This window comes from Triticum aestivum, chromosome 6A (assembly GCF_018294505.1).
Source record: "Triticum aestivum cultivar Chinese Spring chromosome 6A, IWGSC CS RefSeq v2.1, whole genome shotgun sequence".
In the NCBI taxonomy this organism is placed as follows: Eukaryota; Viridiplantae; Streptophyta; class Magnoliopsida; order Poales; family Poaceae; genus Triticum; species Triticum aestivum.
The window spans coordinates 1664179-1685786 of NC_057809.1; the positions used below are offsets into that span (position 1 = coordinate 1664179).

Sequence of the window (21608 nt, forward strand, 5' to 3'; positions counted from 1 at the left end):
CAACGTTCCCCAACAGAAAGTGCATAGGTGAACGTTGAGGAAGTCGCCCCCATTATCACATTGGACACACTGTATGTAAACACGGAATTGTATGAGCACGTACTGGTAAAAGCGTTCAAGGGTGGCAGCGGCATGGGGCTTATGGTGTAGCGGGAAGCTCCAAGGGAAGTGAGTGAAGTCGTCTATGACAAACAAATAATATTTGAAGCCGGAAAAACTCGCAATTGTTGAGGTTCATATATCATAGTGCACTAGTTGAAAAGGAAAAGTAGTAAATGACAGAGAATCTGGAAAAAGGAAGGAGAGCATGGTGGCCTAATTGACATGCATGACAAGTACCATGGGGTGGACTGGCTTATTACAATTTGGTTAAAAACTGCTCGCCAAACGGGAAAGGGAGGCAGCACTGGGGTGCCCTAATCGCTGATGCCACAAGTTTCCAACGTCCATAGAGAGCACCGCCTGGTGGTTGGTGGTGCCGCCGGAGAAGGAGTAAAGCTGGCCGTAGCTACTGCGGCTCATAAGGAGTCCGAGTGGCTAGATCCTTCACAACAAAGTCAAGGGGGTAAAACTCAATTGTTACTGAATTGTCAATGCAAAAACGACGAACAGAGATAAGATTTGTAACGACACAAGGGGAGTATAGGATGTTGTGAAGATAGAATAGCAATTCATAGGATTTGTAACGACGAACAGAGATAAGATTTGTAACGACACGAGAGGCACGATTGTGCCCTTTTCAGAAAGGAAAAAATGTGCTCCCGGTTTGTTTTTTGTTCGGTATTTTTCGTAAAGTAAAACGTTCATCAAAACCTATCAGATCGGATCTAATTTTCAAGATCTCAGTGCGAGGAATACAATGGAGAAAACGATTCAAGATGTGAATGCATGTTTTAACCGATAAAACGTGTTGAATAAACGAATCGACAAAAAAAGGAAAACTCACTAGTTGCGACATGGTAGGAGTGACCTTTGCAAAGAGTACTCCTTAATTAGCGATTTGGGTTTTCCGGCGACGCATCCTACCTAGCTTGATGCAAATGGCCCAACTTTGATTGGCTAGCTCGGGCAACAGGGTCTTTGATAGATTTAGATAGATGGTCCAAAAACTAACAACTACGGCATTTTTTTAAACATAACTATGAAATTTTCAGGCACCCTTGAGCCAAATATATAAAGACTACAGGGAACTTGCAACCATCACAAAACACGGGAACTTCATTACAAACAAACAGAGGAACAAAGCAAAGCAAAAGATCTTCAGAGCGAAGCTGGAGAAATGCCTTGGCAGCAGTGCTGCAACCTGAATACACCCTGATAAATTCTGAGCACACCAGGCCTCCAACCTAGTGAAGCTCAAAATATCTCACTTGTTGTTTGTTCTATCAGTCTTGTTCCCCACTTCAGCGCCTCTGAAGAAATATCATAGCGCGTGCTCCAGACAAGGATTAAAGTGGCACTCCACTCACCCAACCCAATCTAGTTGTGAGGTCATATCGTCTTTAACTTGGTACTCTATGCATGTCTTTTCTTTTTCGTCTATATGTATGATTCAATCGGTAGGTAACTTGGTACTCTATGGATGTCTTTTCTTTTTCATCTATACATACGATTCAATCGGTAGGTAACTTGGGACTCTACGGATGTCTTTTCTTTTTCATCTATGTATACGATTCAATCGGTAGGTTAGGTAAAGTACGTTTTGTATATAGGAGTACTTTTTGTTTTATTCTAGAGCATTGGATGTGCACCAACAAGCAGTGGCGGAGCTTGAACGAAAAAGTTGGGCGGGCCAGACTGAAGAAGAACACAATTTTTTCTAAATTCTTACCCATAAGGACATATTACAAGCACCCAGGTCACAAGATTGAGCTAGCAGATATGTATATATATAATATATATATGTACCAAAGTACAGTTCAACCATGTTTCACTATTGAGTTAGATAATACAAAAGTGTCAGAGACATTAGACATGGACCTACTCACATACAATCAACTCTCCGATCTTCTTGTTTATAAAATCTGCAATGACATCTTCGTGGCTGTAGTTTTCTAGAATTCCACCATCTATGTGAACTAACAAGTTATTAGCCAGATTCTCATCTTCCATCTTATTGTGCAGTGATCTTCTTCTTCTCTGAGTCTTATTTTCCTTTCCCGACTACCTATGTTAAAATTTGCGTAAGATCAGATCATCAGACTATTATTTATCACTAGCAGGACTGATCACTGGGTGTATGGAAATGAACAAAATCAGGTTATTGCTTATCAAATTCAGAATTTGGGGGGGGGGGGGGGGGGGGGGGGGGGAATTTACCTGTGTAAGTGTGCGGATGATGGGCGGCAGGAGGGAGCAGGGCAGGGGCGAGGCGAGATCCCGGCGGGCGTTGCCATGGCGGTTGCTCCGAGAGATGGCGGGCGGCGCGCTCCGGTGGACCGTGTGGACGTGTTCCCTGTCCACGTCGGTAGTCGTCGGCGGCGTGGCTACAACCTACATGAGTCTGGGACTGAGAGGATGGGGAATTGGGGAAGGCGTGAGTGTGCCTGTGCGTGCAGCGTGCGCGAGACGAGGAGACGATGGCCGATGGGGGGATATTCAGTGCGTGCGTGGGCTAGTGGGCTGGGCTAAGACGACTAGTAGTAAAAACTTTTTTTGTCAAATTCCTGGGCGGGCCATGGCCCAGGTCTGCCCCTACGGAGCTCCGCCCGTGCCAACAAGCAACTGATCGTGATTGGTGTATGAAATGTGAAAGTTACATCTACAACCGAAATGAGTGCACTGTGCACGGCGTGCACTGATCGTGATTATTAGAAACCGCGTACTTAAAGGTGCATCACTGTCCGATAGGACAGCCACTAGCTTTGCTGCGAAATAGGCTTCTTTGATCGAAAGTGCCTTTCTGCTCCCGAGCTCATTTGAGCTTGGTGAACAGTAAAATCGAAAAAAATTCAAAAAAAATTCAAAAAATTCCCAATTTTTTTTGGGAGAAACATTAACAAAAGTTTTAAGTGCTTGCAAAAATTCATCATGAAATCACATTCCTGTAAAGCGTGGCAAAAAAAACAAATTCAGTGCTCCAAAATGCTTTTGAAAGTAGCTTTTTCAGAGTACTGATTTTGTTTTTTTTTTTTGCCACGCCTTCTAGAAATGTGATTTCATGGCGAATTTTTGCAAGCACTTAGAACTTTTTCTCCCAAAAAAAATTGGATTTTTTTAAAAAAAAATTGATTTAGTTTTGATTTTACTGTTCACCCGAGCTCATTTGATTCTTTTCTTTATTTTGGGGGGAATAGGCTTCTTTGATTCAAAGGGGTTTTAAACTTTTAATAGAATTTTGGAGGAATCTAATCCTTAGAAAATTTTTCTGTATGTGTTGTTTGAGTCATAGAATAGGAATTCATACGGGAAACAATAGGACTCATTTAAACTAGATTCCGTAAAAAAAATCCATCCATGCAAACCTCAAGTTTAGAATCCACGATATTCCTGTGTACAACAATACATCGTACAGGCTTCTTTATTTTTTATCAAGAACTTTATTCTTGCACCTCAAAATTTTCAATAAAAAAGGTATAGTGTGTTCATACAAAATTTCAACAAAATATATTTGAAAAAAAATCATATATAGTCTACACAAAGGGGAAAACGACAAATACATAATTTAAAATAGGCTTATTTCTATTGCATTTGGGCTGGATTTTTTTTATGTAGCCTACAAATCTGTGTATGGCTTAATTAAACTTCTTGGACACGCAAATAACATGTATACGTGTTTACATGATTTTTCTTATTTTAAAAAAAATTACATGATTTACAAATTCCATGCTCACAGCCATCTGCTACCCTGCTATGAATTCAACAGAATTACTGAAAGTGATCAGGTTGTTCACAACTTGGGCAACTGTATGCTTCTGCATGTTGCTCTCCTACGATCAACTGAAAAATGTCACATCTATCCAGACGAAAACTACACAAACTTTTTCTTTATGATGATAACTCAAAACTTTTCTAAATGACTTTTTATTGTGGCTAGCTGCTGGTTAGAGCACTAAGCGGAGGCGTGCAGTCCCGCATCTTCAAAAAGGCAAAGCTAACAAGCCCAATCAGAGTTGGAGTAAACAACGTACATGCTTGTCCAGCCTTGATGGCTGAATTCGCTTATAAATAGGAAGATCGAGACGCACGCACTTGCAAGTTCGTACCAACACAAGCTTAGCCATGACGATGAGGAAGCGCCCATCCGCGTCTTCTCTTCTCGTAGCACCGTTGCTGCTTATGCTTCTTCCAGTGTTTGCTCTTGCTGCCGGGAGGCACAACCTGATCACTAGAGACCCTCAGTACGGCCCACGGGCGAACCCAAATCCAGAACCACTACCAGGAAAACAGCCAGATCCAAACCCTCAACCATTGCCGGGACCACAACCAGACCCAAAGCCGCAACCGCTACCCGAGCCTAAACCTCATACAAACCCACAACCACTGCTAGATCCACAACCTGATCCAAACGCTCAACCATTACCAGGACCACACCCTGACCCAAATCCACAACTATTGCCAGGACAAAACCTGCAACAGTTGATGAACCCACAGCCAAACACAAAGCCGCGGCCACTACCAGACCCACGAGCAAAACCAAACCCTCAACCATTACCAAGACCGCAGCCTGATCGAAATCCACAACCATTACCAGACCCAAACCCAAAACCATTGCCGGACCCACAACCAAACCCAAACCCTCAGCCATTACCAGGACCACAGCCTGATCCAAACCCAGAACCATTACCAGACCCAAACCCGATACCATTGCCGAACCCACAGCCAAACCCAAACCCTCAGCCATTACCAGGACCACAACCTCATCCAAACCCGCAACCATTACCAGACCCAAACCCGAAGCCATTGCCGGACCCACAGCCAAACCCAAACCCTCAGCCATTACCAGGACCGCAACCTGATCCAAACCCACAACCATTACCAGACCCGAATCCACAACCACTGCCTGACCCGAATGCACAACCAAAACCACCACTTGGGACTCAAGCAGAAAAAGGAAATGGTGAAGCAAACGTCCAAGAGTAATTGTTGGCATGAGATGTTCGGGTACATCAACCATGCCAGACATAGTATCGTCATTACTTATATTGCCGGTTGGATTAAATAAGTGGTGTGTTGTAACCCACCACCATTAAGTCATCCCATGCTATATAATGTCAAGATCAATCAAGATTAGGGCATGATGCCCATGTAAATCTTGTGATTGTTCTTATTTACTTTTCTGGCTTGTACGGAGGATGATGGCTTGTGTGTGCTGGTTGTACTATGATTGTGTGATGATATATACTAAAAAAATTACTTTGTACCTTTAGTTTTATCATTTTTGACAGGGATTATGTGGAAAGGATTTACCCCAAGCTTTACACTTGTGCCAATAAGAAAGGTGGAAACTTATTTACAGGGTAAATCTTGGCGTAAATTTAAACTTAAGAGTGAATAAAAGCATGGTGCAAATCTGTAACATGAGGGGAAACATTTTGCAGAATGAAAGTTTGAGGTATGAAGTGGCCGGGATTCTAATTTGGGCATACATTTGCCACAAGTTACAAATTAGGTGGTAAATGTTGATTAACTATATATATTACATTTAAATTTTGAATTTATGGAGAATATTTTCACAAACTACTTTGGGCTTATCTCGCCCAAAAAAGAACTACGTTTTCTATAGATAACGCACTATTGGGTCTATTCTCCCTGTGCAAGTCTTGCTACAAGTACTCCGTCCATTCCAAAAAAATATTTGAATTTTTTCATTGTCAAACTATACAAACTTTTACCAAGTTTGTGGAAAATTTTATCAACTTCTTGAAGCACCCCCTCATCCTCTCTTCTCGTAGCAGTGCTGCTTTTTGCGAAAAGGATTCAGATCTACTATAAAGGTTCACCAGAAGTGTAGAGCATCCCCAACATAATAAAATCACGTGGGAATCCAGAAATCTCTGGACCATCGAACAGTCACTACCGCGACCAGGACGAGCCACTGTCACCGCTCACCTACCGGAGTCGGCCTGGCCTCGATGACACCCGGGAAGTCTTCATGCGCGTGCCCCTAAGGCTCTTGTAACCTTCCTTCATTTCTTCTGAAACTCTAGAATTTGAATCATGTCGATAAGGTTGAGAAAGAGAGAAGCATGGCCGCACACTAGCTAACATGGACCCTAAGTTAACAACCTCCATAACAAACTCATCTAGGTAAGCTCGCGACGCCCTCCCTCTAGGGCGGCTCGGGTGGAAACCCTAGCCCCCGCCGCCGGGCACGTCCATCCTCCCCCTCCCCTCCGCCGCCGCTAGAGGAGGTCGCCGAGCGAAGCCCCAGGCGGCTGATGGCGACGGCGGAGGCTCTCTTCCCTCCCGCGCCAGATCAGGTGAGGCGGGTCACCCATGGCGCCGGGGCGCTCTCCCCCTATCTGCGTCGTCGCGGCGCGTCTAGGCGGCGGCGTGGTGCTGGGCGGGGGCGGCGGAGCTGCTAGGCTCCGAGGAAGATCTGGTGGCGCCAGTCGTTCGATGAGCTCACGGGTCATGCGGGCTTGGTCGCGGTGGCCGGTAGCTCGGCCTGTCGGCGGCGGCTGGATCCCGGGCGGCGGCCCTGAAAGGTGGCGGCAGGTGAAGCTCAGGCTTCCCGCGGCGGCATGGCGTGGTGCTGTCCCTATCCAAGGCGGATCTGCATCGCCGATCCCGTGGTTTTGTCGCAGATTGGTTCAGATCAGAGACGGTGATTAGTGTGCGGGGTCATCTCGGCGGCTCTCGCGGTTTGGCGAGGTGGGGTGAGAGCCCTCCTCCCAGACTCTAGTGGTGGCGCACTCAGGAAGTGGCCGGTGCGCCAGGGCTCCTACGGTGGCACTGTTGTTGTGGTTGGTCGCCGGATCTAGGCGGCTAGATCTGGGGCTTTGAAGGCGGTCGAGACCGTGCATAGGTTGTCGGGTGGATTTCTTGGGACGGATCCAGGTGAAAATTTGGTCTTCGGTCGTTGGCCGGAGCCGGTGATGACGATGCCCTTATCATCGTTTCATTCATGAAGGCATCATCAAGGTGAAGCTCCCAACCTCACCCATTACCTCCGGGGGAAACCCTAGATCAGCTGATCGGATGACGGCGGCATTAATGTGTCGTTACTCCCTTGGGGGCGGCATTCTTGGAGAGGCACTCGGGCTCGAGGGATCAGCGGATGGCTTCTTCGGTGGAGCGGTGTTTATTTCTACATATTCATGGCGGCGGTTCTCGGCGGCATGGAGCAGTGGAGGCTTGGGTCAGATGTATGGCGATGGACACGCGCAGGAGGTCGATGTTGTCCGCCGTCGTGGTGGCGTCGATGGCAGAGAGGCCTGACAAGGTCGATGCGTCGGTACATGCTTTGAGTATGGATCGAGGGAAGACGGAGATGACGGCCCTTTGCAGCGTGTGCGTGTGGTACTCACTGAGAGTGCGCCGGACCGGAGTGTTACCCAGTCTCGCCTATGTGGCTTGGATGGGGCATCCGGCGTTAGATGTTAGGCTTTTGTGCGGTGTCTGTTTGGTATTTGGCCCGGACATTCGGCACCCCTTTATCAAGAGGATAGGAGTAGCGACAGATGTCGTCTAGATGATGGCCTCGGCCTTACTGTTGTATTTCTTTGTAAAGTCATTGAGAATAATAAATAATATGGCCGCATGCATCTCCTAGATGTAGAGGCTAGGGGCGATTTCTCTTTCTTTTTTTAAACATGACCCTAAGGAACCGCGTTTCAGAAAATGGCAAGATGTACATGTCGGTAATACTCCCTCCGTTCCCAAATAGTTGTCTTTCTAGGCATTTTAAATAGACATAACATACGGATGTATGTAGACGTATTTTAGAGTGTAGATTCACTCATTTTGCTATGTATGTAGTCACTTGTTGAAATCTCTAGAAAGACAAATATTTGGGAACGGAGAGAGTACTATATGAGTTTGCCATTTGGGACTGCGTAGTGGATTTTTAGGTTTTGTTTTTTGTGTCGAGGATAGCCTTAGCTTTTTCCTGGGGCAATTAGGAGAACCTAACCCAGAGTATCAGGATTGAGGAGTCATTTGGCCTCACGCGTCCGGCGCCGAGCGCTCGTGCAGACGAGGCCGGCCGGCCGGCGGTGATGCCGATGTCCACGGAAGCCGTAAAACTCGATTCAATGTCCTCAAAGTCCCCGTTGATCTCTCTATTGCATCCATTCCACTTCCTAAGTCCTAACATCTACGCACTCTATCCCACTCCTCGCCGGCCGGCCATGGCGACGATGCCGATGCGCACTCCCCGATCTATTCTCCTGCTCCTCCTCGCCACCTCCTTCTTCCTCCTCCTCCCCAACCCCTCCTCCGCCTCTGTCTCCCACCCGGACCTCATCCTGCCCAAGGCGGTCAACGACAACGAGGCCCACGTGGTCGTCCTCACCGCCGCCAACTTCTCCTCCTTCCTCGCCGTCCGCCGCCACGTCGTGGTCGACTTCTACGCGCCCTGGTGCTACTGGTCCCGCAAGCTCGCCCCGGAGTACGCGGCGGCGGCGGCGCACCTGGCCGACAAGGGGCTCGACGTGGCACTCGCCAAGGTCGACGCCACCCAGGACCGTGACCTCGCGCGCGCGCACGGCGTCGACGGATACCCCACCGTCCTCTTCTTCGTGGACGGCGTGCCCAGGCACTTCCCCTACTACGGCGAGAGGACCAAGTAAGTAGCAGGAAAAATACTTCTTCATTCCCCTCGCCGGCTACTACTGTATCATATCATGGTTGCGATTTCTCCATCGCTGCAGGGACGCCATGGTCACTTGGATATCCCAGAGGCTGGGCCCTGAGGTGCAGAACGTCACCACCATCGACGAGGCCAAGAAGATCATCAACGGCCACGGCATGCCTTTCTCGACTCCCTCTCCAAGATTGATTACTAATCTTATGCCAACTCAAACCGATTGCCTAAAAGTAGTTAATGGAGTAAAAGACTCAGTCGAGTATATATACTTCACTAAGTTTTTTTCCTTGTCTTGAACGGTCAACTGAAGAACTTGCCAAGTGTTTGCTTGGACCGTTCGGGGGTCTGTAGATAGACATAGACCTCCTGTCCCTTGTTTTTTACATTCTCTTAATTTTATTTATCCTTGCCGTGTGGCAATGTAAATATTAATTCTACCTTCTTAATCAATGAAACGCCGATAGTCGCCGGAACTTTCAAAAAATAATTGGGTTACGATGGTCGTCAACTGGTTGGATGGTTTTCCTGATGTGCCCCATGGTGGCGATGCTGGGGCTGAGGGGCAGGTCGATGTGCCTGGTTCTTCTGGTCATGATGGCAGTACTGAGGTTCGGGTGGTTGCGCCTGCTCCTGCCGTTCATGGTGACGATGGTGAGCCGTGTGTGTGGATGTGCATGGTCTTTACAGCTTCTGAGCTCCCTACAAAGGAAGTTCTCTGGCTGATCGGGGTTGTGTGCTAATATGACAAATTCCATTCACCAATAAAGGTACTAATCAAAATTTTGGATGAATTGTACTTGAATATTCTTTGTGTGACATTGAGTTTTGGGGATAAGGGACTGTTGTAGTATGTATTAAAAGCGACAACCTTTGAAGAGTGTACTGATGTTCTTCGCTATATTTTTTCTTGAATTTTAGTGTTGCTAGCTTAGCTTGTTTCTTCTGGCCTCTTCTTTTCCTTATCTGTTCTAGAATTTTATTTCCTCCAGGAGATGATGGAGAGGATCAGTAGAAGGATGAAGATGGTGTAGGCCATGGAGGCACGAGCCCACGTTTTGGCAAGGTTTAGGTTAGTTCATTACTGTTATGTTTTGACTACATGCTAATTTTGTTAAGGGTGTCTGTCTATGTCACATCTAGATGTGAGATAATACCTCACATCTAGGCGACATCATCCTCTAAAAATCTGTCCCACCTCGTTGACAAACAAAAAATCCAGCTTGTTTGTTTGTCGATCTCCCACCCGGCCTGTTGTTTCTCTATCGTCAACACTCTGCCACCCATCCCGACTCCCCCCCACCTGTGGGCCTTGTTAGTTGGGCTTTTGTTTTGTCTCTTTCTTTGTCTAAAAATTTGCTCACGGGCCTGGCCCTTGTTTGTTATTAGTAGAAAAAGATCTTGCTTGCTTGTAAAAGAAGTTGACTGCAGTTGACTGTACAAACTTGATTCTGGTCTGTAGAGAAACAACACAGCAGTTGACTGCCGTCAGTGTGTAGCAAGAGGGAATTTGCTTTGATTTCTCGAGGAAAAAAACAGAACTAAAAGCAGACTACATGTAGATGAACAAGCAGATATCATTTTGGGATGCCTCGTGCGTCGAGGAGAGGTGCGGAGCGGGAGGCTCGTCATCGGCCATCTCTGTCGCCAGAGGCTTCGAGCTTGTCGTCCCCGTCTCCTCCTCATCTGCTCCGCCGATTCAAACAGTGCAGTGGGAGACAAAATAAATGCGAAAATAAATGTGTCTGTGTGGACAAACATTGGAGATCCGTTGTTGTTTTGGAGATCTTGCAGAAAACCCCCCTAATAAACTTTAAAAGGGGCAGTTGAGTACAGAACACTATGTTTAGTCTAAAAACACATAGAAAAAGCATTTTGGGGGTCTGCCTTGTAAAAAAATTGCGAGACTAAAAATTGAGATTAAAAAAAAGGGTCACTAAAAAACACTAGTGCGCCTAAAAAAATCAAGAAAAAAATAGATGAAAAGGAAAAAAAACATAGTTGTGTGTTCACTAAGGAGTAACAACTAAGGGCTCTCAAGTTATTAGTTGGCGCTTGGTTGCAAAAGTTTAGCTTAAAAAAGATACGGAAAAAAATGTTTGTGAAATATAAACTATCGAATCAAGAAAGGTTGGACTTGCTGTTTCGAGTGAGTAAGACTTGCAAAAAAAGCGGCATGAACACAAAGAACCTCAGTTGCAAGTCAAAAGAAAATGGTGGACTTGGAAACTCGGTTGACTACAAGATCGCAAAATACAAAAACTGCAAAAAATGACACTTGACTTGCAAGTGGCAAGAAACAAAAAAAGTATGGTCCCACAGTTCTGAGTCAACCCTCGACTGGCAAGTGGCATGAAACAAGAAAATCCAATTGCAAAGTTGACTGTTGACTTACAAGTGGCATCAACCAAAAAAAACAATTGCAAGTCGAGTGTCCACTTGCAAGTGGGCATCAAAATAAAAAAACTGTTGCAAGTTGAGTGTCCACTTGCAAGTGGCATGAAAAAACAGAAGACCCAATTGCAATATTTGAGGGCCCACTTGCAAGTGGATAACAAAAAAACTCAGTTGCAAGTTGAGTGTCCACTTGCAAGTGGGCATCAAACAAAAAAACTAGCTGCAAGACGAGTGACCACTTGCAAGTGGGCATCCAACAAAAATAATCACTTGCAGGTCCGAGTGTCCACTTGCAAGTGGCATGAAAAATAGAAGACCCAATTGCAAGTGGAGTGTCGACTTGCAAGTGGCATCAACCAAAAATACCCAGTTGCAGGTCGAGGGTCGACTTGCAAGTGGGCATCAGGATTAGAAGACCCACTTGCAAGTCGAAGGTGCACTTGCAAGTGGCATGAAAATAGAAGAGCCCAGTTGCACATCGAGGGTCGACTTGCAAGTGGCATGAAAAACAAAGGACTCCGGTTGCAAAAGTCAAGGGTCCACTTGCAAGGGCATCAACCAACAAGATCTAGTTGCAAGTCGAGGGTCCACTTGCAAGTGGACATTAAACAAAAAAAACTCAGTTGCAAGTCGAGTGTCCACTTGCAAGTGGGCATCAAACAAAAAAACCCAGTTGCAAGTCGAATGTCCACTTGCAAGTGGCATGAACAATAGAAGACCCAGTTGCTGGCGGAATGTCTACTTGCAAGTGGCATCAACCAAAAAGACCCAGTTGCAAGTCAATGGTCTACTTGAAAGTGGCATGCGAGCCCCACAGTTGCGAGTCGATGGTGGACTTGCAACTAGGGCAGTTACAAAACTGCAGACAAAAAATAGACCTGTTGCGAGTCGATGGTCTACTTGCAAGTGGCATGCGGGCCCCCATAGTTGCGAGTTGATGGTGGACTTGCAACTAGGGAAATTACAAAACTACAAACAAAAAATAGACCAGTTGCGAGTCGATGGTCTACTTGCAAGTGGCATCGAGAAAACATCCTTAGTTGCAAGTCGATGGTCTACTTGCAAATGGCATGCGGGCACGCACAGTTGCGAGTCAATGGTGGACTTGCAACTAGGGCAATTACAAACTTATTACAAAAAAACTGAGTCGCCAGTCGATGATCGAGTTGCAAGTGGCATGTGGGCACCCCACGGTTGCAAGTCGATGGTGGACTTGCGACTAGGGCAATTACAAACTACAAAAAAACAGAGTTGCAAGTCGATGGTTGAGTTGGAAGTGGCATCGAGTAAACAACCCTAGTTGCGAGTCGATGGTCTACTTGCAAGTGGCATGTGGGCCCCCACAGTTGCGAGTCGATGGTTGACTTGCGACTAGGGAAACTACAAAACTACAGACAAAAAACAGACCAGTTGCGAGTCGATGGTCTACTTGCAAGTGGCATGCGGGCCCCCACAGTTGCGAGTTGATGATGGACTTGCAACTAGCCAATTACAAAACTACATACAGAAAAACAGACTAGTTACAAGTCGATGGTGAACATGCAAACTAGGGCAATTACAAACTACAAAGAGTTGCAAGTCAATGGTTGAGTTGCAAGTGGCATGCAGGCACCCACAGTTGTGAGTCGATGGTGGACTTGCAACTAGTGCAATTACAAACTACAAAAAAATGAGTTGCAAGTCGATGGTCGAGTGCAAGTGGCATCGAGTAAACAACCCTAGTTGCAAGGTGATGGTCTACTTGCAAGTGGCATGCATGCCCCCATAGTTGCGAGTCGACCGTGGACTTGCAACTAGGGCAATTACAAAACTACAGACAAAAAAACAAACCAGTTGCAAGTCGAGGGTCTAGTTGCAAGTGGCATGCGAGCCCCATAGTTGTGAGTTGATGATGGACTTGCAACTAGGAAAAGTACAAAAGTACAAACAAAAAATAGACCAGTTGCAAGTCGATGGTCTACTTGCAATTGGCATGCAGGCCTCATAGTTGTGAGTCGATGATGGACTTGCAACTAGGGCAATTAGGAAACTACATACAAAAAATAAACCAGTTGCAATTCAATTGTCTACCTGCAAGTGGCATGCGGGCACCCATAGTTGCGAGTCAATCATCGATAGCGATGAGCGTACCAAAGCCGATCTGCCTCCTGCTCCACTAAAATGGCATCTCTGCTGTAGATGATGTCTAGAGCGGTTTCTTCACATTCTGGACATTGTTAAACCCCTCATCCACCTATCCACCATGCCCTTGCTCTCCTCCTTCCTCATCATGATTGAATACAACACCCTTTGCCGCTTCAGCTTGATCTCCGACAGAAAAACCTCCACCGAAATAGCACACAAATGTTTTGGCGATATGTCCAATCATGAGAAAAACAACAAGCTCCCCATGGCCAAGGTTGAAGTCCTTGATGAACTTCCTTAAGTCATCGCCGCCGATGCGTGTGCTGCCATGCGCAATCAGAACATCCACAACGTATCGGCGGCCATGAGCACTGAAGTTCAAGAACCCACCGGAAAACTTATGTGGGAACCGCTGCATGGCAGAGCATGGGAGTCTCTGAAAAAATGCATATCAACTAGAGCACACAAAAAGCACACGTACAAAGTAAAGATGGCAAGATTTTTTTACCACAAAGATTTCGTTGGCATCATGAAAAAACATGCCAAAGCTCTCACCACTGTCCGCCTCGCAATGAGCAAAGCAAACTGGGCACACCATCCTAAATAATACCAAAAACAACAAAAGATCAACATAGCGCAAGAGTGTAACTGATGGTGCTCATGCTGATGCTTACACTAATGAAAACTGTTGGAACCAGTAACTAGTAAGTAACCATGGAAAAATGTCAAAAGTACTCATGGCAAAGCTGTCGAAAACTAGCAAGTAGAAACTAGGAACTAGAGATTAGTAACAAGCAAAACAGGGTAGAAAAACATAAGCAAGAAAAGCTAGGAGTGTATTACACAACTAGTATTTAACACCGTTAAAAAAAATCTTCTGATTCAACGATTTATCGTCCGATTTATTGCTACCCTTGGGGTGACCGATAAGATTATTTAATTGAGCATACCATCTTTAACATCCACAAAAAAAAATAGTAGATGTACAGGGCACTACAAAAGACAAGATAATCATTAGCTGGTGCTCCAACTTATATATGTAGAATACTATTAGATATAAACAACACTACAAAAAATCAAACTACCAAACATCCCACTTAATCCCCCACATTAGAGTAGATTAAACACACATATAACCTAACAAAGATGAAAAAAACGCATATAGATTAATCGCATGTAGTTCAGATACTTAACTGGCGCTCTCCTCCTCTTCCCTTGTTGATCCCCACAATCGCCACTGGCTGACAATAAAGAAACTGTCATGAAACATGGATATAAACTGAAAAAAGAAAGAACAAAATGAAAACCTTTTTCGTACAAAATGTAAACTAGCTCTGTGTGAAAAATTAGCTTAGCAAGACACAAGACACTTCATCTTGTACTGAAACTTAAAAACCGCATGCTTAATGCCCCATTTCCTACCTACAGAGACAAGACACTTCATATGGGGAAAAAATATGTGCTTCGTGCCGACCCCCACTAAAACTGTCAAAATCACTAAAAACTAGAAAAGATCAACTTGTGCTGAAAAAGACAGAAATCCCACTGAATTATCTGAACGCACAAACTACACAGCCGGCCGGCTGAGACTTCGCTACTTCAAACATCAAAACTGCTCAGAACAGCCCCGCTAGCCCAACAAAGCACCGCCAGCCCGCAACAGGCAAAACAAATCTCAGTCAAACAGCCCGCCAGCCCAACAAGCAACACGGCCCGCAACAGGCAAAAAACAACACAAACCCGCTAAAAAGATGGGCCGCGCGCACCTACGAACAACGCGCGACGCGAGCGAAAAGCGCGACAAGAACTGAGAAACAACTTGCGCGAATCCTAAAGATAGAACGAGATCTAATGGCTGTGGACTTAGATGTGAGATAGCTATTTCACATCTAGATGTGAAATAGCAAACCTGTTTTGTTAATTGCCTAGTTTTGTATATGGTAACTGGGGCTAAAAACATGTCCATCAATATATGTAGATCTTCAGTATGGCCCTCATATAGGATGATATTGTCAATTATGCTAGGTCCCTGGGAAACCAACATTATGTACTAACGTTGACAATGAAAGATTATGTACACCTTAGAGAGTTAGCTTGTTAAAACAAATTCTCCTTTTTCATGATTCATTTCTTATATATGGGAATTGCTTACTGAGCTTTATGGTATATCATTTTGGCATGTACAATGATGTTGTACCAAGACAAAACTACACCAGAGTTAGTTTATACTGGCTATCTATCTAATTATAGTCAAGTTCCCATGTTCTCGAGTGTGACTTTTTTTCACTTCACTCACATTGCTGGCTTTTATGGTCATTTTGCTAGCTAGCATGTCATTCAACTATCAACTTATTAATTATGTGTTTTTCTAGGATTTGCTGATCTAGAAAGGAGAGCGGTCAAGAAGAGAGCATTCATAATTATGGAAGAACCTTGTGGTTTGCCAAAAGACTTGAAGAGATAAAACTATCAAGTGTGGTTTTGTCACCAAAAAGAAATATGAAGTCCTCATTCATGCTTTCAAAGGTTTATGTAGTACAACGATAGAGCATACATGATTGAAACATCGTGGATACCCTTTTTTCACTTTCTTTTCCTTTATTTTGAGATAGATGTTATTTTATTTCACTTCCTGTAATGTATGTATGGATGCTGGTATTTCATTGTGAACTGAAAAAGCATCTAAGGGTTATATCTTCTACTCCCTCCATACCACAATATAAGTTTGTTTTTCAGGCTATGTGGGAGTGGAACGGGGGGAGTATCTTTCAAACAGTCAAACTACCGTACATATCCATGAAAAATGTTGGTGACCTCTACTTTCAGTGTTCTGTTCATTTTCTTGCAATTACAAGATATGTTGTATAATTAGGTCTCGGTCTCATATATGCCTTTCGCGGTAATAGATCGTAACGAACCAAAAGAAGTTATTTCAATTAAAGGACAACCTGTACGGTTTTGGTTCTTCGTATTTCTAACTAAACACATAGATCAAATTTTGTGTACTGTCATGCAAAGTATGCAAATGACTACTCCGCTGCAACTGTCGTGAGTTGTTAATGCGCTCTGTCTCTATTTTTTGGGAGATGAAGTAAAATAGATTAATTGAATACACCGGAAAATTTCTTGAGAATGTAATCCAATCCTGCATTGGTCCAAGGATTTTATTCCTCAAATCAATGAGCATATATAGACAATTTTCCAGTGCAATTGATAGTTAGGAATTTTACTTTTGATGTGCACTGCACACACACCAATAGCCATTTATGCTGGCTGCAACGATTGCAATGTACTCATCTATAAGGTCCCCTCTTCTCTGTATTTGATCATATGATTTCTTCTCTATTGACCTTGGCTCGGTTGATTGGTTGGCTAAGTGACTTAGACGATGCCTGGCCCAAGGACAACTGCGCCCTAAAAACCAAGCAACCTATCAAGAATCAAATGCCAAGCAATATAACAAACAAAAAAGGGTTCTCTATTGAATGGTATGATGAGAAGCCCTAGAGAGAGAAACGGGACAACTTCTAGTTCCACTGATAGAAGAAGAAGAATTGGTACAGGGGTACACCACATAACACGGACGCAGGCACGCATGAACATGGTACTGGAGGAAATATGTCCTACAGGCAATAATAAAGTTGTTATTTATATTTCCTTATATCATGATAAATGTTTATTATTCATGTTAGAATTGTATTAACCGGAAACTTAGTACATGTGTGGATACATAGACAAACAGAGTGTCCCTAGTAAGCCTCTACTTGACTAGCTCGTTAATCAAAGATGGTTAAGTTTCCTAGCCATAGTCATGTGTTGTCATTTGATGAATGGGATCACATCATTAGAGAATGATGTGATGGACAATACCCATCCATTAGCTTAGCATAATGATTGTTTAGTTTTTCTGCTATTGCTTTCTTCATGACTTATACATGTTCCTTAGACTATGAGATTATGCAACTTCCGAATACCGGAGGAACACCTTATGTGATATGAAACGTCACAATGTAACTGGATGATTATAAAGATGCTCTACATGTGTCTCCGATGGTGTTTGTTGAGTTGGCATAGATCAAGATTAGGATTTGTCACTCCGTGTATCCGAGAGGTATCTCTGGGCCCTCTCGGCAATGCACATCAGTATGAGCCTGTGACTAATGAGTTAGTCACGGGATGATGCATTACGGAACGAGTAAAGAGACTTGCCAGTGACAAGATTGAACTAGGTATGATGATACCGATGATCGAATCTCGGGCAAGTAATGTACCGATGACAAAGGGAACAACGTATGTTGTTATGCGATTTGACCGATAAAGATCTTCGTAGAATATGTAGGAGCCAATATGAGCATCCAGGTTCCGCTATTGTTTATTGACCGGAGATGTGTCTCGGTCATGTCTACATAGTTCTCGAACCCGTAGGGTCCGCACGCTTAACGTTCGATGATGATTTATATTATGAGTTATGTGATTTGATGTACCAAAGTTTGTTCGGAGTTCCGGATGAGATCACGGACATTACAAGGAGCCTCGAAATGATCGAGACATAAAGATTGATATATTGAACCATGTTATTCGGACACCGGAAATGTTCCGGATAGTTTCGGGTAAAAACGGAGTGCCGGCCGGAGGGGTTACCGGAACCCCACGAGGGAACTAATGGGCCACCATGGGCCTTATTGGAGAGATAGGAGGGCAGCCAGGCAGCCCCCCCCCCCTCCCTTGCAGTCCGAATTGGACAAGGGAAGGGAGGCAGTGCCCCCCTTTCCTACTCCCTCTCTCTCCTTCCTTTCCCCTCTCTCCCTTTTGGTAGAATCCTACTAGTACAAGGAGTCCTAGTAGGACTCCCCTCTTGGGCACGCCCTAGGGGCCAGCCGGCCCTCCCCTCCTCCCTCCTTTATATACGTGGGGAGGGGGCACCCTAGAACACACAAGTTGATCTTTTAGCCGTGTGCGGTGCCCCCTCCACAGTTACACACCTCGGTCATATCGTCGTAGTGCTTAGGCGAAGCCCTGCACCGGTAAATTTCATCATCACCGTCACCACACCGTTGTGCTGATGGAACTCTCCCTCGGCCTCAGCTGGATCAAGAGTTCGAGGGACATCATCGAGCTGAACGTGTGCTGATCGCGGGGGTGCCGTGCGTTCGGTACTTGGATCGGTTGGATCGCGAAGACGATCGACTACATCAACCGCGTTACTAAACGCTTCCGCTTTCGGTCTATGAGGGTACGTAGACACACTCGACAGGACGCCTTCTGTGCTGGTTAGGAGAACTGGCGCTCACGCACCTCCTACTCATGCGCTGGCCCCGGCCCAATATACCTTGCTAGCACTGGCTCGGTTCCTGATTCGTTCGCTCAAAAAGAATGGTCCTTATTTGCTCGGTTTTTTACTATCCTGGTTCACCAGGTTTGGCCGGTTCCTAGTTGACCAGACGTTAATGACCGTTGACCATTGACTTTTCAGAATAAGTTCGATTCAAATAATGCGAAAACAAAAAAGCTCACAAATTCAAAAAAATATCATCCAATAAAAAAATTCACATAAATAGAAATGGTAAATCATTTTCGACAAAATCACAAAAATTGAAGAAAACAAATGTGAATTTAGAAATCATCAATTTTGAAAAAATAATCATGGATTATAATAAATGTGGACATGAAAAAAATTCACCTATTCGAGGGGAAAAAGTTCAAGAATTTAAGTAAATACGTTTAAAGTTGTTTTGCTGATTCGAGAAAAAGTTCATGAATATGAAGAAATTTTAAATTTTTTAAAAAGTTCATGTATTTTAAAAAGAAAAGGAAAAGGAAAAAATAAAAAGATAAAAATAAACCCCAAACAAAATGGTCGACAAAACCAGAAAAAGAAAAACATCCACAAAACCAAAAAAGAAAAAAGAAAAACCGGCCAGAAGCTTCCCAAATCGGGAGCTTCCCGCTCGTGCCTAAATGGTGCGCCGGCCCATTCTACATGAATCGAAGGAGGGGGTGTGTGCCTTTATGAAAAAGGTTGTAACGGGCGCTTAAGGCGCAAGCCAACATGCGTCCTAGCATGAGCGGGTAGATGGCAAGGTAGGGGAGGCGTCGGCCCAGAGCATGGCGGTGGCATGACCAGCCCGAACAAATTTAAAAGAATATTTCCATGCTAAACTTTTATAATTATTTAAAATTGTTATTTTTACCATAATCCAATCTTTATCAGAATAATGTTCTATTATTTTGCTAAAATAGTTACCACATAATAATGCCACTAAATATTAATTATATTGTACTTTGTTTCAAGATTATAATTGTCATGTGTATTACTATTTTTTGTTACGATAAATTTAATGAATTTTGTGTAACAAAAGTTCTCTTAGAAAATTTCATAAAGTATATATATTTGATAATGTATGTGTTGATCCTTCAAAAAAAGACAATGTATGTGTTGTAAGCATACAATCTATTTGTTATCTTAGTTGTGATTTCTAGTGTATTATTTCATAACACAAATACTGAAACTTCTAGAATGAAGGTTGTAGAGTATAAATTAAACTTCTGGCAAATTTGTTTTGGAAGCTGAATTCCATAGTAAATTGACAATATGTGCCTATTTTGTACTTAGCATTGGAATAGCATCCCTATAGTAGTCACGGGTGAACAAAAAACTTGCCCCAAAACACTTCCACCCCGTTATATATATAAAGTCATATAGACCGATACAAAGAGATGAGAAGATCCTCTTACAAATCAGATCAAACCAAAAAACAAATAGAACAGGAAAATATCCACACCCTACAACAAAGTAACCTAGACTACGGACAAGGGACGGAACAACGCCTCCAAGGGAAAGCACCGGGCCTAGTTTTGCAACACTCACAACCAAGTTGTCGCTAGAGAGGCCCTCCACGCTCCCACTTCGGATCGTAGAGGCTAAGCCTGCCTACGGACATCGAGGAATAGGAGTGTGCCAATGAGGACCCATGTAGGAGATAAGGAGGTAAGTGCAACCATTCCATGCCAGCGCCAAAGAAGCTTCAAGATAGGGTCTATGGCTGCGCGGCACGTCGAAGATAGCCTAGGCTCCACGACATTGCTCGCATGAGAGAAACCATACTTGTCGCCACCGCCAAGACCAAAGAAACGGCAAGGGATTTCACACAATGCCCTGGCTTAGAGAGATGAACCACAATGACTTTTCAGAATATGTTCACAAAGTAAGAAAAAACGTGAAAAACAAAAAACTCACAAATTCAAAAAAAAAGATCATGCAATAAAAAATCACAAAATAGAAAAGTTCATCATTTTAAAAACAACGCAAAATTTGAAGAAAAATGTAAATTTTAAAAAATCATCAAATTTGGAAAAACTATCACGAATTATAAAAAACATGGACTTGAACAAATTTCACGGATTTGAGGGGCGAAAGTTCATGAATTTAAGTAAAAAAATCTAAAACAATTTGCTTATTTGAGAAAAAATCAGAAAGTTGAAGAAAGTTTAAAATTTCAAAAAATCATGTATTTAAAAAAGAAAAGGAAAAGGGAAAAATAATAGTAAAAAATAAAAAGATAAGAGAAAAAGGAAATTGTGAATAAAATCATTGACAAAACCAAAAAAAAACATCCACAAAACCAAAGAAAAGAAGAAGAAAAAATGGCCTAAAGCTTCCCTAACCGGGAGCTTCCCACTCGTGCCTAAATGGTGGGCAGGCCCATTCTACATGAATGGCGAAGGAAGGGGTTGTGCGCCTTTTACAAAAAAGGTTCTAACATGCGCTTAAGGTGGAAGCCAGCACGCGTTCTAGCGGAAATCCTATACGCCGCTCGCTGCGTCGTAATGTCGAAAAAAATTTGGTATTCAATTTATTTTTCCTTTTTTAAAATGTTTGAGATTCCGAACTGATATTTTAAGTTTTGTCGCTACTGTTAGTTTCTTTTAGGTTTCCGCTGCCAATTTAGCATAAGAACTAGTTAAGCATAGTGGCTAGCTCAGCGCATACATCAATAGGACGACTTGGGTTAGATCCCCAGCAGATGCAATCCTCAGCAGCAGCGCGATGGCAATGTAGGGGAGGCCTCGATCTGTAGCATGGCGGTGGCATAACCAGCCAAAATGAATGTATTCAAATATTTCTATGCTAAACTTTTTTACTTATTTAAAATTGTTATTTTTTCTATAATCCAATCTTGATGAGAATAATGTTCTATAATTTTGCTAAAATAGTTACCATATAATAATGCCGCTAAATATTAATTATATTAGTATATGTATTTTCTCACAAAAAATTATATTGTTCTTTGCTTTACAATTAAAAACATCATGTGTATTACTTTTATTTTTATTTTTG

At 43.6% G+C, this 21608-nt stretch overlaps 2 protein-coding genes and 1 long non-coding RNA gene across 3 annotated transcripts; 2 read left to right on the forward strand and 1 right to left on the reverse strand.

Annotated features, from left to right (window-relative positions):
* Positions 1-1867: 1867 nt before the first annotated feature.
* On the reverse strand, positions 1868-2619 carry LOC123131551 (uncharacterized). Its single transcript, XR_006464190.1, has 2 exons — positions 2320-2619; positions 1868-2167 (listed from the first exon to the last, which is right to left on the reverse strand). It is a non-coding gene; the product is annotated as an uncharacterized lncRNA (long non-coding RNA).
* A 1564-nt stretch (positions 2620-4183) lies between these two features.
* Positions 4184-5368, forward strand: LOC123131552 (protein TsetseEP). Its single transcript, XM_044551194.1, has one exon. The coding sequence runs from the start codon at positions 4222-4224 to the stop codon at positions 5080-5082; it is 861 nt and encodes a 286-aa protein (XP_044407129.1). The 5' UTR covers positions 4184-4221; the 3' UTR covers positions 5083-5368.
* A 2676-nt stretch (positions 5369-8044) lies between these two features.
* LOC123131553 (protein disulfide isomerase-like 1-4) lies at positions 8045-16089 on the forward strand. Its single transcript, XM_044551195.1, has 4 exons — positions 8045-8731; positions 8817-8911; positions 9742-9821; positions 15643-16089. Exons 1-3 carry the CDS (start codon positions 8163-8165, stop codon positions 9762-9764), a joined length of 687 nt encoding a protein of 228 aa, XP_044407130.1. The 5' UTR covers positions 8045-8162; the 3' UTR covers positions 9765-9821; positions 15643-16089.
* Positions 16090-21608: the final 5519 nt, after the last annotated feature.